This window comes from Panicum hallii, chromosome 5, assembly GCF_002211085.1.
Source record: "Panicum hallii strain FIL2 chromosome 5, PHallii_v3.1, whole genome shotgun sequence".
Lineage (NCBI taxonomy): Eukaryota > Viridiplantae > Streptophyta > Magnoliopsida > Poales > Poaceae > Panicum > Panicum hallii.
Window position 1 is genome coordinate 12,410,108 of NC_038046.1, and position 14,770 is coordinate 12,424,877.

Below are 14,770 nucleotides of genomic sequence, written 5' to 3' on the forward strand. Positions count from 1 at the left end.
CCCCGGTCCCGGGGCCAGCTGAGCCTAGCAAGGCGTCCAGACTCCAGACTCTCCCGCGTCGAGTTCGGGCCTGTTTGGATGCAACGGAAAGAGAAAGAGAAGGTATAAAATTTTTGCTCTTTTGCATTTTTTTTTGCACTTTTGGATCCAAACGCCGCAAAGTGTAAAAGGCAAATGCTACCGTAATTTTACTAATTATAGATTAATTAGGTTTAATAATTCGTCTCGTCATTTAGTCATCATCTATGTAATTAATTTTTTAATTAAACTAGCACATGTGCACAGGTAAAGAGAAACCACCAAGGCACCAGCTAGGGCCCGTGAGAGGGCTCCATTCACACCCACAGCCTGCTCGACCAAAAACCCCAACGCCGCCTCTCCCGCGCCATGCCGCCGCGAGCGGCGGCGCTCCGCCGCCTCCTCCCCACTCACCTCCACCAACCCGCCACTCGCCCCGCCCCGCGTCGGCCGCCTCCTCCGCCCCAACCGGCCGACAAGGGCCCGCTCCCCGACCCCTACGCCCTCCTCGTCCACGACCCCATCGACCTCCTCTCCTCCCTGTGGCGCCGCGCGTTCGCGCACCCGCTCGCGTCCCCGTTCCCCAACCTCTCCGGCTACGCCTCCCGCCTCGACCTCTGGCTCCTCTCCTACCAGCGCGCATGCGCCCACGCCACGGGCACCTTCCCGCCGCGCCACGCCGTCCCGCTCCCCACCCTCCACTGCCTCCTCCGCCTCCGCGCCGCCGCGCTCCGCCGCCACCCCGCCTTCCCCTGGGGCGCCTCCACGCACCTCCTCCTCCGCTCCCCCGCCGACCCGCCCTCCACCGTCCCGATCTCCCGCCGCAAGCTCGAGGCCCGATTCGCGGACGCGCCGCCGCCGTTCCAGGACCGCGTCGTTCAGGAGCTCCTCCTCCTCCTCCTCGAGCCCGTCTTCGAGCCGCGCTTCTCCCCAAAGTCTCACGCATTCCGTCCCGGACGCGGGCCCCACTCCGCCATCCGCTCCGTCCGCACCCGCTTCGCTGCTTACCTCTGGTTCGTCTCGGCCGACCTCACCGCGGTGGTCGACGGCCTCTCGCCGGAAACCATCCTTTCATGCGTTCAGAAGGCTGTCTCCGACCGCAAGGTGCTCTCGTTGCTCAAGTCTGCCCTCAATGGCCCCGTCCGGCCAGGGTCTGTGCCGCCACCGGAGAAGGACCTTGACGGGCTGGCCAAGAAGAGGCTGAAAAGGAAGGTGCTCAGGAAGAGCAGGAAGAAGAAGGTGCTTAACGAGAATGAGCCAAAGCCTGACCCTTACTGGTTGAGGCTATTCTTTGGGTTTGCTCCTGAACAGGCGTGCCATGTGCCCAATTATGGGCATTGTGGGATCATTAGTCCTTTGCTTGCTAATGTGTGCCTTAACGAGCTGGATTGGTGGATGGAGGAGAAGATTAATGAGTACTTTTGCCCGTCCAAGCATGATTCGATTTGGAAGGAGGCGGGTGATGAGGGGTGCCACAATCCCGCTTGGCCTGAGTTTGTTCCATCAGCTGGGAAGGAGAAGACAAGGAAGATGGATTTCCTTCGATTTGGTTCTCATGTCTTGATTGGGATCAGGGGGCCGAGGGAGGATGCAGTTGAGATAAGGAGACAACTGATGGAATTTTGTGAGAGAACATTTGGTTTAAGGCCAGAGAATTCGATGGTGGAAATCGAGCACATTACAAGGGGGATTGAATTCTTGGATCATGTGATCACGCGCAGGGTCATCTACCCGACTTTGCGATATACTGCCAGTGGAGGGAACATTGTCAGCGAGAAGGGTGTCGGAACATTGTTGTCTGTAACAGCGAGCCTGCAGAGGTGCATAAGGCATTTTAGGAAGCTTGAGCTTGTAAAGGGGGACAGGGATCCTGAGCCATTGCCATGTTCACCAATGCTCTATTCTGGGCAGGCACACACTAATTCCCAGATGAACAAGTTTCTCGAGACCATGGCTGATTGGTACAGGTATGCAGATAACCGGAAGAAGATTGTAGGGTTTTGTGCTTATGTCATAAGGAGCTCACTGGCAAAGCTCTACGCAGCAAGGTATAGACTGAAGTCCCGAGCTAAGGTCTACAAGATCGCTTCACGGGATCTTAGCCGCCCTTTGAGAGAAAGCACAAGGAATGATGCGCCAGAATACTCTGATCTTTTGAGGATGGGACTAGTTGATGTTATTGAGGGTGTACAGTTTGCACGCATGTCATCAATTCCATCGTGCGACTACACACCTTTCCCTAGAAACTGGGTACCGCACCATGAACTTCTATTGCAAGAGTATATTAAGCTGCAAGATCCAAAGTTCTTTTGTGAACTTCACAAGACTATCAAACGTCAGGAAATAAGTTCACCACAGGATGATGTATCAAAGATGGTGTGGTATTATAAAGTTCATGGTGTTTATGATGACAATAGATCTTTGATGAAAGCCAAGGAATTGAGAAACGAGGAAGTTGTCAATGGGGACAAGCAACTTCTATTAGATACATAGCCCTGACTCTTATGTTCCTGATTGTTTATGAAATATTGGTGGAGATCCAATTAAGCATCAGGCAGATCTCCTTCAGTTGTGAATCGGTTTCTTGTTGTATGAATGACCCTATTCTCATTATTTGTAAAGAAGAATGATGCGTATCTATGAACAAACATATCACAAGGAATGACTAGCTTACAATTTGGTTCAGCATGACCCACTTTCTTGGTACATGAAGCCTCCTTATTGCAAGGACTACGATTGTTCTTTCAAAGTTAACCTGCTTAACAATCTTCTTCATGTAGGTTTTTGTGCGGACAAAGGAAAATGCTGAGAAGAAACTCACTTTGACATATGAAGAGATGGAAGCAGAACGGGAAGAGGTACTTATACTTATCTCTTATCAGCATCTTCACTATTGTGTTTGCATTTTTCTGGAATTCATTGTATGGATATGTCCCTAATGGGTCATATTTGTCCATAGTCCAGAACTTGCTATTCCTTCTTTGTTTTCTGCTGCTGATTCAGTGATTGTTGATTTGGCATATTGCGGTTTGCGGCCCTGAAAACAGCAACAGGGAGCAGTTTTAATGATTTAGAAATATAAATATTAACATGTGTGAGTGCAATATGCATTATTAAGAAAATCACACAGCAAAACTATTGAGTTCCAAATATATCATATATTATTTGAAATGCACAAAAGTTTTTGAAGAAGCAAGTCACAAAAAGCTCCTTTCAAAGGATGAAAAAAGTTCACAAGGGGCATGTAAAACACCATTTCTTTTTTCTTTGGTCCGCTGTAAAGACCTTTGCAACTTTTCAAAGTCTGCTAAACTGCTAAACTTCAAAATTTTACCCACTATGCATGTATATTCAAGGTATTACTGCTAACACACTTGTAGCGGCCTACATCAAGGTCATCAAGGCTGTGCATTTCAGAGCGGTGATAGGAACAATTATGATAGCTTTCATCTGTCCTGTTTTTGAATTCAATCAAATATGCTATTGGCTGCTCTTTGATTGGTTATTGTTAGTTACTGAAGATATACAAAATTCATTGGCTGCTCTCTGTTTCATGGTGTTTCATGTTTTGTTTTGAAACATTCCATACAGTGTGTAGTGAATAATTTTTTAGATTATTACTATTACTCCATAATGATTTGCTGATTGATGTTATCTAATTTAATTCTAATTACTGATTAAACTGCATATAGTTACAAGTCCGTTATGTTATATCTATGTGAGTTCTGGTTGTAGCATGTTATAATAGTGATTGGATGTTTTTCTTGTTAGAATATAGTTTTTTATGAGCTCATGACTTGGTTGAACTTTTTATTGTCTTTCTCTTTGCTTTAACAGAAGGAAAATACTCAGTTTATTAACTACTGGCTTATATATTTTTTATAGGAGGAGGTACAGGCTGACACTGAGAGTGATGATGAAGAGCAACAAATCTACAACCCTCTCAAATTGCCGATGGGTTGGGATGGCAAGCCTATCCCCTATTGGTTATACAAGCTACATGGCCTTGGGCAGGTAAACTAGTCTTGTTAGTGAATATTTGGTAACCTTCTTTTTCGAGTTATTATTTTTTATAGTAGCCTTTTTCCTCTAGTAGCCACCAGTGCTCGCTTATGGAACTTTTGATCGAGTATTCACATGCCATATGAATAAAGATGTTCATCCTATATGAATGAATCAGTCATCACTTCACAACTACGAAGCCAAACATGCCATTTTTGTTGCAACAGTAATTTTCTGATCACCCTGTCAATGACTAACACTAACTTGTCAATTAGTATATTACTGTATGTTATAGGATGATTATTAAATATTTATTAAGTTTTCAGCATAATATTAATATTTGCCAGTAATCTTTGTACTGTTATTTATAAATATTTTCAACCTAATTATGTGTTTTTATACTTGCCCCAGTCTAGAGCTGCAAAATGTTCTGTTTCTAAACAAACAGGATACGAGTTTATAATGTGATACATCTAAATCATATTTTTGTGTAATCACATGCTAATGTTTGCTAGTTCATATTTCCACTTTCAAGAATGCCTTGCACTTGAACATCAAGGCATCCTTGTCTCTTTATGCAGAGCTATCTTCATTAAATTCGGTACTGTACCATTGGCATGCTTTTAACTGTTATGCTTTGATCAGGAATTTAAGTGTGAGATATGTGGAAACCACAGTTATTGGGGACGAAGGGCCTATGAGCGTCATTTCAAAGAATGGCGTCATCAGCATGGGATGCGATGCCTTGGTATCCCTAATACTAAGAATTTCAATGAAATCACATCGATCCAGGTACATCATCTCATCTTGTTGATACGATTTTCTTCCTTGGAATAATTGTTGATGCATAAACCGTAGTTTCTTCTCATGAATAATTGTTGGCTTTTGCTTTTATACTCTCCATTGTGCTGATTTATGTGCTGTTGGCATGCATAGTACAAACCTGAGTTGTTGAACGATGGCTGTTCTGTTTATATGTATTCTTAACATTTCTAACTTCGGCTGTCAGGAGGCAAAAGGGCTCTGGGAAAAAATACAAGCGCGTCAAGGGCTGAACAAGTGGCGGCCAGACCTGGAAGAAGAGTACGAAGATCAAGAGGGCAACATCTACAACAAGAAGACCTACACTGACCTGCAGCGGCAAGGCCTGATCTAGAATTCTAGTTCAAGGGGCCCCTGCTACTCAAATGTTCTGGCTTTGTTTGGAACAACTTTTACCAGGATAGTTGCTGTGTCTTCGGATGCATTAGGCTATTAGCCGTTTGGCATACACTTCATGGAGTAAGATGGTACGACGGGGCATGTGTGCTTTTCCTGGTTGACATGGTAGTTCGTACTGTCTTGAGCAGTTCTTATGATAATGTATCCAATATTGTGTCGTGGATTAAATTACGGTTACGTCTCTTACTCCTAGTTTGCCCGACCAGTTGTCAGATTAGACTTACCATAAGAAAAACTGTTAGCATATTTAACATGCGCGTGCAGTAAAAAACTTATGTTCGGTTCTACAAAGACGTGCACGTGTCAAATATGGCATTTGCATTTGAACTGAGATGCAGTACAGGTTCACGAGCTGATAAAAACCAGCAGCTCGCAAAAAATCTGGCATCAAACTGTCCCAGCCAGTGCTCTTACGAAAGGTACATCGTGATCTTTTTTTACATGTTACAAGCCTTCACGGAAAGTGTCCATTGCTCTTACAAAAGGTAGTATACATCGTGAATAAGTTCCGAATAATGCCAACCAAGTAAATGGTCGGGTGATCGAAAGTACTTAAAGTCAGAAATATCCTCTACACTGTTGTCTACAATTCCAAAATGAAAAAAGATTCTAGAGACCATACGCTACTCCTGCTTCATCTTCGATTCCGATTGGCTGCATGGGTGCAGCAATACATGGATGCACAGCAGCCAGCAGGGAAGATGGACAAGAAACAGGTACAGATATGTCGCGCTGCTCCATTCCCACAAGAACTCCATCCAAACCCAGAACTCTCCAATGTCTACCGTCCAGGACCCCTTGGACAGCCCTTTCATAATCAACAATGCAGCTGGAGGAAAACCCACCACGGCAAGAGTTATGTTTGAAGCCAACAATACAGCACGAGGAAGGAAATTCATCCCAGAGCGTGCCTTCAGAGGCCGAGAAAACAGACACATCGGGATCATTATCAGAGCCCCAAGCTGCGCTGTGGCAAAATTTATGATCGACATGAGCCCAAGTCCTATGGAGATGGAAGTGATCATCGTAGCTTTCAGAAGTTTCCATTCAACACCAGCTGAGTACGGCGAGCCGGACATGACATAAAGGGCAATCAGTATGACGATGGAAAGCATAGCCCAGATCACTGAGCTTTGTATCGGTGTGGCATCAGGGATCTGAGTAATGTAATATGGAAGTAGTGAAACAAGAACTGCCCAAAGTTGGATAACAAGCAAGACTTTTGCAGCTTGAAGCCATTTCCATGATCCACCCTTACTTTGCAGAAAATCAGCGCTGCCATTTGTTTTACTGTCACCTATAGACTTCTCTGCCAATTTTTTCATGGTTTTACTGCCATCAGCAAGAGCAGCAGCAACTATTGGGAGGGGTGCCAAAAGCAGTGCAAACGGAATCATATACACACCAACAGAAATGAACTTGCTTGGAGCCGTAAGGAAGTAGAGGAAAAAGGACTGATGGAACTTCTCAAGCAGATTATTTACTGAACGCACCACTCCTTCAACTAACCTGAATCAAAGGAATTTCCAAACATGTTAAAAACCTCTGCCATGGCCATGACAAACTATATGCTCTGTAGAATGCAAATCGAGCAAATTTTGCAGAAAATGAAAGCAAAGCTGTTAACATGCAAAGATTTTCACGCAGTGGCAACACAGAAGTTAAGACAGTGTTCCTGTGCTCAATTCAGTGCAACAAACACCAATCCATCCATGCACACATTTTTCATTGGGTTTAGTCATGAAAGAAACTGTGGCCAATACCAATATGTTCGGTGTTCCTCCAAGTTTACCAGTTCATGTTAACACTTTCATTCCTCCCACTTATTCTTGATATACGTAACTTCTATTGTGCCGTCATCGATAAGGCCACATATGCTAAAACTCTTATGAAATATTGCAGCTGCAAATGGTCTGGAGGCACGTATAATACCTAAATCTAAGTATTTTTTTTTTCTGTAAGAACTTGCAAGCTCATGTTGGAAACAAAACAATTTTCTGTTATGCGATATGTTCTTTGGAGATTATACAACTCCGGAAGTTGCTGTACGCACATTAACAACAAACTTGTGCAGATAATACTCATTGCTGTGAAGTTCTGGCACAAACAGTTGCATGCTCCAAATGCATGGCAAAGTTCAATGGCCTTAGTTATCCGATAAGACTAAGGCCCTGTTTGGATCCTCTAGCTAATGGTTAGCTAGCTAAATTTAGCTATTATGGATCCAAACAGGTCAGCTAATGGACTAGCTAATGATGTTCCAGCTAATTGAAATAGTATTATCTCATTAGCTGGTTGAACCCAGCTAATCCCAGTTAAAAACATCAAAAGACCGTATTACCCTTGACCCTTCTGTTAAATTTTCCAACACAGGGGTAGCATGGTCTATTAATGTTAATAATTAGCAACTAGTTGGTGGATCCAAACACACCCAGTTAATAGCTAGTTAGCTAATCTTTAGTAGCTAAAAGAGACTATTATCAATTACCTAGCTAATCATTAGTTGAGGAGGATCCAAACAGAGCCTTAACAAGAATGGCAAGCCTAGGAGTAGTTATAACCTGCCAACCCTCACAAAATGTTTTGTTATGATTTGTGAGGATAGCGAACACACACAACGGCACTTGTGCAAAGTTGTCTAGTCAACTATTCATCACAACTCAACAATCACAAGACACCTCTTATGTTCTAACAACAATGCAGCTCCGAACAAGAAAATTGAAACACAGCAGGAACATACCTCCCCCCCCTTAGAAGAAATAAAGATTTAGCATTCTCATTCCTGACATTGAATGTTGGTGTAAATTCTAACGAAACCGCGTCAACTTGATAATCACGGAAAGCGCCATGGGATCCTGTGGGCACTCCAATAGCCTGCATCACAGAAACCACATTAAGAAGGGATTCTAGAGTTACAAAGGAAAGTGTTGTTTAAGGCGAAATAGGAATGATTAATTCCAGTTACCTGTTTGTATATAGAGCTAGCTAGGTTTGCAGTCCCCTCCACATAATCAGGGACTGCAATATCAAGCTTCCAGTCAGGATTTATTTTTCTTAACACAGTCCCAAGAGTATGAAAAAAATCAGCAATAACCCTAAGCCATGCAGAGCTCAGCAAAGAACTAAATGCCGCGATGTTCACACGGAAACCTTGTCTATGAACAGCTAAATAGTGTACGGCATTCAGAAGGTCCAGGTTTGGCATTTGTCCATTAGATGCCTCTGCATACATCGTAACACTATCTCTGTCACCATATCTCCTGGTCTCACCAACTTTAAATATGAGAGCAGCAGCCATCGTTCCAGCACGTTTGAAAGCCTCAAATTCTGCCTTTTCTGCATTGCCATCATATATATGGTCTGCACCATGTATCTTGGTATCTAGTATCACAGAATGACTCGGGAATACTGGATTATGATACAGGTTTAACCATGCAGAGACTGCAGCATACTCTCCAAACTGTGAGTCTGCGGATAGCCACACAATATCCTTGGACAGCCATGCTGCTCGGCTTAAGAGGGAGAACACAGAGAAACCAAGGGCCAGGGATAATAATTCATTTGAGTGAACTCTCTGAGAATTATAAGGAGTAACCAGCACTATTGCTTCTTTCCCATCGCCTCGAGGAGCTCGTATAATGCCAACAGTGTTTATCCCAAAATTGGTGTCAGTGCCATTAGGTTGAATTGCCATGTCATTTGACATGGAGGTGAAGAACTTCAGAGGATGAAAATGCTTGCTATGAGGGAGGAACTTATGGTAACATACTTCTGCACCCAGTTCTTCTATTTGTTTGGCAATGAATTTTGCCATATCTCTGTAACATAGAACGAAACATATGGTTGAAGGAAAATCAGATAAATCCATTTACTCTTCAATATCTAGGATTGTACTAATTAACTCCTTGACTTGACTTGTTGTCACATGTTTCAAGTGTGCACTTTCATTTACATGTGACTTTAATTAGTCAACTTAACTCAGAACAAACTTGTACTCTTGTTTTGTTTCTTATGAAAACTAAAAATCAGATCTCTGGCTATTAAGACAGTTGGAATGCAGCAGCAGGCTTGAAATTTTGAACTAATAAAACAATAGAACTATATGACTTCTGTATACAAACATTGATGCAGATGAATGTTAACGCGTGAGGGAAGCTACACATGAAAAAAATAATTCTATACAGAGTAACATACATGCCACCTATCGAATCCCCATCCGCAGCTTCAATTCCTTTCATAAATCTGTTTGCTTCGATGGCATCTTCAGTAGAAAATAGTGGAGTGGCAGAGCCTACATACAAAGCTTTATTTTTAGAGATCATTTATGCACAGAAGTCCCAAAGGGGAGTTCCAAATGAAAAGCATGCCATTATTATTTATTTAAAAACGAAAACTCAACCAAGGCAGGAGACTCCCGCCCCCAGGCTTCATTCTAAGAAGATGCGATTATTATTTATCGAGATTTGTTCACCTTGTGTGGTTATAAGAAATACACCATGCTAGCTTGCTATAGTAGCTTATTAAAATGCATAAATTTTCCTGCAAACCTAACTGATGTGAATAATTTACCTTCACAATTTAATACTCATTTCATCCATGGACGCAAGACCTATGCTTTTAGGAGAAAGTCTCAAAACTGAATTCTGATCCATAATATCTCTTTCAATATACTGTCAATTGCTACAAAATCAACATACTTCAAAATTCCTTCAAAAATGAATCTATATTGATGCAACTTTTGTACATTAGACACACAAATTAATAGACCGAGGGGATAATAAACATCAAAACCCACTATGATACAGCATATTCAATGAGCCCAAAAGCTATGCCGAACAACCAATGACCAGGATATTGAGCAATACTGATATGTTTCTTCAATCAAAGTATTCGGCAAAGCATGCCGAGAACATTTCAATGCACATTATCTACCATATCTAGAATGTGACATCATGGCCCAATTCAAATTAAGCAAGGACGAAGCTTAAGCTGGTTGGTGGGAGTGTGTGATACACCCAGCATGTGAGTGGATCTGAGTCGTTTGGTCTCTGGGGCGTTACATACAACGTGTAATATGAAGATCAGCACGGAACACCATGAGACAGGTGCACCCTTCATGGTGACAAACAACAGCAGGCATACATGCATTTGTAGGAGCAACAAACAACAAAGCCATTAGTTCCAAACAAGTTGGGGTAGCCTACAGATGAAACCCACCAAGAGCCTCAGAAAAGAGCATAAAAAAGAGATAGCAGTGGTAGCAATAACAGATATGCATTCATAGGATCACAGTTGAAAGAAAATAGATTAGAGGGTCACTTACCAGGTATAAGAGCATTCTCCGAGAGGTATGTATTTTTGGCAAGTGAAGGGAGGAGGAGGAGCGCAATAATGCCCGCAGAGCAGCAAATAACACTGACCCGAAAATGGTGAAGAGTGAGATAGGGAATAAGAACGGACTAAAGGAAGCAACTGCAACAAGAGGGAGAAATGAGGGAGAACCTGAAGAGAATGTGGTGAGATGCAAGAAATACGCCAAGGCGGACAATGAGCCGCGGCTTCGGTTGTGTCTCTTGCTTGACTAACGACTCCATGCTGTAATAGAATTCTTAAGGACTATCTTTAAATCAGATCAATTATGCATTTCTCTGCAAAATTAAATGATTATGATTAGCAGTTTGAACAGAAATGTAAAGTCAATTCTAAACTATTATCAAGCTTCCATATTGTCATACTAGAGTCCATGTGATGCCACTGGCATTCCTGGGTGAGTAGCTCTACTTCACCACGTTTTTATTAATGAAACCCAACATCCCTCTCTAGGAAACAGGGAAATGCCACAATGAAATAAATTACACGATTGGAGCTGTTTTTGTCCTGAACTATATTAGTTGAAACAGATGGAAGGTTTAGTAATATTTTCACAGCTAAACAACTTTTAATTCTGGACTAACAACAAAGCAAGTGCACAAAATGATATGCACTAACTTATCTTTCCTCAACTTTATCCATGGAAAATGCGATAATTCATGGCCAATACTCTTCAAATGTCAACAAAGGATCAATTGTAATCAAAACAAAAGAAACAATTGCTAGTAGTTGGATCCGGTGGCGGACCCAGGGTTTGAAGTTTTGAACCTATGGCATGCCTAGCCAAAAAACTCTAATATGCAATATGATGCAAATCTAATACATTATTTGGTAACACAACTACAAAACTCTCTAACAATTTGGTATACAAGTACAAAATAACCAAAGTACAATAATATAACTAAAAGTTCTAAAAAATACCTTAACTCCAACAAATAAGTTTGAAGCTTGCATAAATTATAATATTAAAAGTCGAACATAGATAATGCCTGTTGCCTATACATGAATAGAAGACCACCATACTAGTCCAGGTCTTTAACATTAAGCTTTCTCATGGCCATGAAAGTGTCAGCAATGTCATTCTAACTTACATCGAAGAAAACATCACGCTCATGCCTCAATTTTCCGAAAATGCTAACCACTAGAACTTTAACTAGTGGTTGATCTTTTAACAGAGAGGATCTCGGGGGCAAAAAGGAAATTGAGGAAATTGGGGCCACCTTCTCTGGCAAGCTCCGACCTTCTCCCAGAGAGCTCCGACGGCGGGATCTGCGGCGAGGATTTAGTTTGGGGTTAGGGGTTGGAGATTTCAGGGCTACCAGTTTAGAGGGATGGCCAGGGCGGCGGCCAGCCCGGCGGTGGCACAGCTATGTTACACAGATACGGTCCGGCGGCGGGCGAGCGGGCGGCGGCGTGCGGCGGTGCGGGGCTGCGGGCGGCGGGCGGGCGGGGCCGCGGGGGCGGGGCTGCGGGCGGCGGCGCGCGGGCGGCGCCGCGGCGGGCGGGGCTGCGGGCGGCGTGCGGGGCGCCGGGGCTGCGGGCGGCGGCCGGGCGGCGCCGCGGCGGGCGGGCGGCGGGTGGGGCTGCGGGCGGCGGCGGGCGAGCGGGCGGCGGCGGGCGGGCGGCGGCGGGCGAGCGGGCGGCGGCGGGCGAGCCGGCGGCGGCGGGCGGGCGGCGGGCGGGCGGCGGACGGTGGGGTCGTGGACTCGTGGGGAGCAGAGTCACGGTGGGGAGCAGTCGAGCAGACTAGGGTTAGATTTTTTTTTAATTGGGCTGGGCAGAGCCGAGGTATTGCCCGGGCAATACCGGGCAATAACGGGCCCTCCGCCACTGGATACGAATACGTGTATCAGTATCGGCCTCGATACTGATACACGTATCCGTATCGGCCTCGATACTGATACACGTATCCGTATCCAGTGGCGGAGGGCCGTTATTGCCCGGTATTGCCCGGGCAATACCTCGGCTCTGCCCAGCCCAATTAAAAAAAAAATCTAACCCTAGTCTGCTCGACTGCTCCCCACCGTGACTCTCCCCACGAGTCCACGACCCCACCGTCCGCCGCCCGCCCGCCGCCCGCCCGCCGCCGCCCGCTCGCCCGCCGCCGCCCGCTCGCCCGCCGCCGCCCGCCCGCCGCCGCCCGCTCGCCCGCCGCCGCCCGCAGCCCCACCCGCCGCCCGCCCGCCGCGGCGCCGCCCGGCCGCCGCCCGCAGCCCCGGCGCCCCGCACGCCGCCCGCAGCCCCGCCCGCCGCGGCGCCGCCCGCGCGCCGCCGCCCGCCGCCCGCAGCCCCGCCCCCGCGGCCCCGCCCGCCCGCCGCCCGCAGCCCCGCACCGCCGCACGCCGCCGCCCGCTCGCCCGCCGCCGGACCGTATCTGTGTAACTTAGCTGTGCCACCGCCGGGCTGGCCGCCGCCCTGGCCATCCCTCTAAACTGGTAGCCCTGAAATCTCCAACCCCTAACCCCAAACTAAATCCTCGCCGCAGATCCCGCCGTCGGAGCTCTCTGGGAGAAGGTCGGAGCTTGCCAGAGAAGGTGGCCCCAATTTCCTCAATTTCCTTTTTGCCCCCGAGATCCTCTCTGTTAAAAGATCAACCACTAGTTAAAGTTCTAGTGGTTAGCATTTTCGGAAAATTGAGGCATGAGCGTGATGTTTTCTTCGATGTAAGTTAGAATGACATTGCTGACACTTTCATGGCCATGAGAAAGCTTAATGTTAAAGACCTGGACTAGTATGGTGGTCTTCTATTCATGTATAGGCAACAGGCATTATCTATGTTCGACTTTTAATATTATAATTTATGCAAGCTTCAAACTTATTTGTTGGAGTTAAGGTATTTTTTAGAACTTTTAGTTATATTATTGTACTTTGGTTATTTTGTACTTGTATACCAAATTGTTAGAGAGTTTTGTAGTTGTGTTACCAAATAATGTATTAGATTTGCATCATATTGCATATTAGAGTTTTTTGGCTAGGCATGCCATAGGTTCAAAACTTCAAACCCTGGGTCCGCCACCGGATCCAACTACTAGCAATTGTTTCTTTTGTTTTGATTACAATTGATCCTTTGTTGACATTTGAAGAGTATTGGCCATGAATTATCGCATTTTCCATGGATAAAGTTGAGGAAAGATAAGTTAGTGCATATCATTTTGTGCACTTGCTTTGTTGTTAGTCCAGAATTAAAAGTTGTTTAGCTGTGAAAATATTACTAAACCTTCCATCTGTTTCAACTAATATAGTTCAGGACAAAAACAGCTCCAATCGTGTAATTTATTTCATTGTGGCATTTCCCTGTTTCCTAGAGAGGGATGTTGGGTTTCATTAATAAAAACGTGGTGAAGTAGAGCTACTCACCCAGGAATGCCAGTGGCATCACATGGACTCTAGTATGACAATATGGAAGCTTGATAATAGTTTAGAATTGACTTTACATTTCTGTTCAAACTGCTAATCATAATCATTTAATTTTGCAGAGAAATGCATAATTGATCTGATTTAAAGATAGTCCTTAAGAATTCTATTACAGCATGGAGTCGTTAGTCAAGCAAGAGACACAACCGAAGCCGCGGCTCATTGTCCGCCTTGGCGTATTTCTTGCATCTCACCACATTCTCTTCAGGTTCTCCCTCATTTCTCCCTCTTGTTGCAGTTGCTTCCTTTAGTCCGTTCTTCTTCCCTATCTCACTCTTCACCATTTTCGGGTCAGTGTTATTTGCTGCTCTGCGGGCATTATTGCGCTCCTCCTCCTCCCTTCACTTGCCAAAAATACATACCTCTCGTATCAACAAGATGAGATGATGTACCTGGATCGATGTGATTTCATTGAAATTCTTAGTATTAGGGATACCAAGGCATCGCATCCCATGCTGATAACGCCATTCTTTGAAATGACGCTCATAGGCCCTTCGTCCCCAATAACTGTGGTTTCCACATATCTCACACTTCAATTCCTGATCAAAGCATAACAGTTAAAAGCATGCCAATGGTACAGTACCGAATTTAATGAAGATAGCTCTGCATAAAGAGACAAGGATGCCTTGATGTTCAAGTGCAAGGCATTCTTGAAAGTGGAAATATGAACTAGCAAACATTAGCATGTGATTACACAAAAATATGATTTAGATGTATCACATTATAAACTCGTATCCTGTTTGTT

The 14,770-nt window shown here is 44.7% G+C and overlaps 2 protein-coding genes and 1 long non-coding RNA gene across 6 annotated transcripts; 2 read left to right on the plus strand and 1 right to left on the minus strand.

Annotated features, from left to right (window-relative positions):
* The first annotated feature begins 288 nt into the window (after positions 1–288).
* Positions 289–5,427, plus strand: LOC112895593 (nuclear intron maturase 1, mitochondrial-like). The gene is made up of 5 exons (XM_025963561.1): positions 289–2,721; positions 2,799–2,876; positions 3,904–4,032; positions 4,666–4,812; positions 5,030–5,427. Exon 1 carries the CDS (start codon positions 388–390, stop codon positions 2,509–2,511), a length of 2,124 nt encoding a protein of 707 aa, XP_025819346.1. The 5' UTR covers positions 289–387; the 3' UTR covers positions 2,512–2,721; positions 2,799–2,876; positions 3,904–4,032; positions 4,666–4,812; positions 5,030–5,427.
* Positions 5,428–5,594: 167 nt separating this feature from the next.
* Positions 5,595–11,986, minus strand: LOC112895592 (glycosylphosphatidylinositol anchor attachment 1 protein-like). Of its 3 annotated transcripts, none has more exons than XM_025963559.1 (7): positions 11,832–11,986; positions 10,744–10,889; positions 10,565–10,656; positions 9,436–9,532; positions 8,207–9,059; positions 7,982–8,115; positions 5,595–6,750 (listed from the first exon to the last, which is right to left on the minus strand). In XM_025963559.1, exons 2-7 carry the CDS (start codon positions 10,833–10,835, stop codon positions 5,865–5,867), a joined length of 2,154 nt encoding a protein of 717 aa, XP_025819344.1. In that variant the 5' UTR covers positions 10,836–10,889; positions 11,832–11,986; the 3' UTR covers positions 5,595–5,864. The 3 variants fall into 3 exon arrangements, with proteins under 3 accessions (XP_025819344.1, XP_025819343.1, XP_025819345.1); XM_025963558.1 differs by having other exon boundaries at positions 11,703–11,973; XM_025963560.1 differs by lacking the exons at positions 10,744–10,889; positions 11,832–11,986 and adding an exon at positions 9,811–9,921 and having other exon boundaries at positions 10,565–10,629.
* Positions 11,987–12,985: 999 nt separating this feature from the next.
* LOC112895599 lies at positions 12,986–14,374 on the plus strand. Of its 2 annotated transcripts, none has more exons than XR_003229208.1 (3): positions 12,986–13,274; positions 14,088–14,233; positions 14,321–14,374. It is a non-coding gene; the product is annotated as an uncharacterized LOC112895599 (long non-coding RNA). The 2 variants fall into 2 exon arrangements; XR_003229209.1 differs by having other exon boundaries at positions 12,986–13,145.
* The last annotated feature ends 396 nt before the right edge of the window (positions 14,375–14,770 follow it).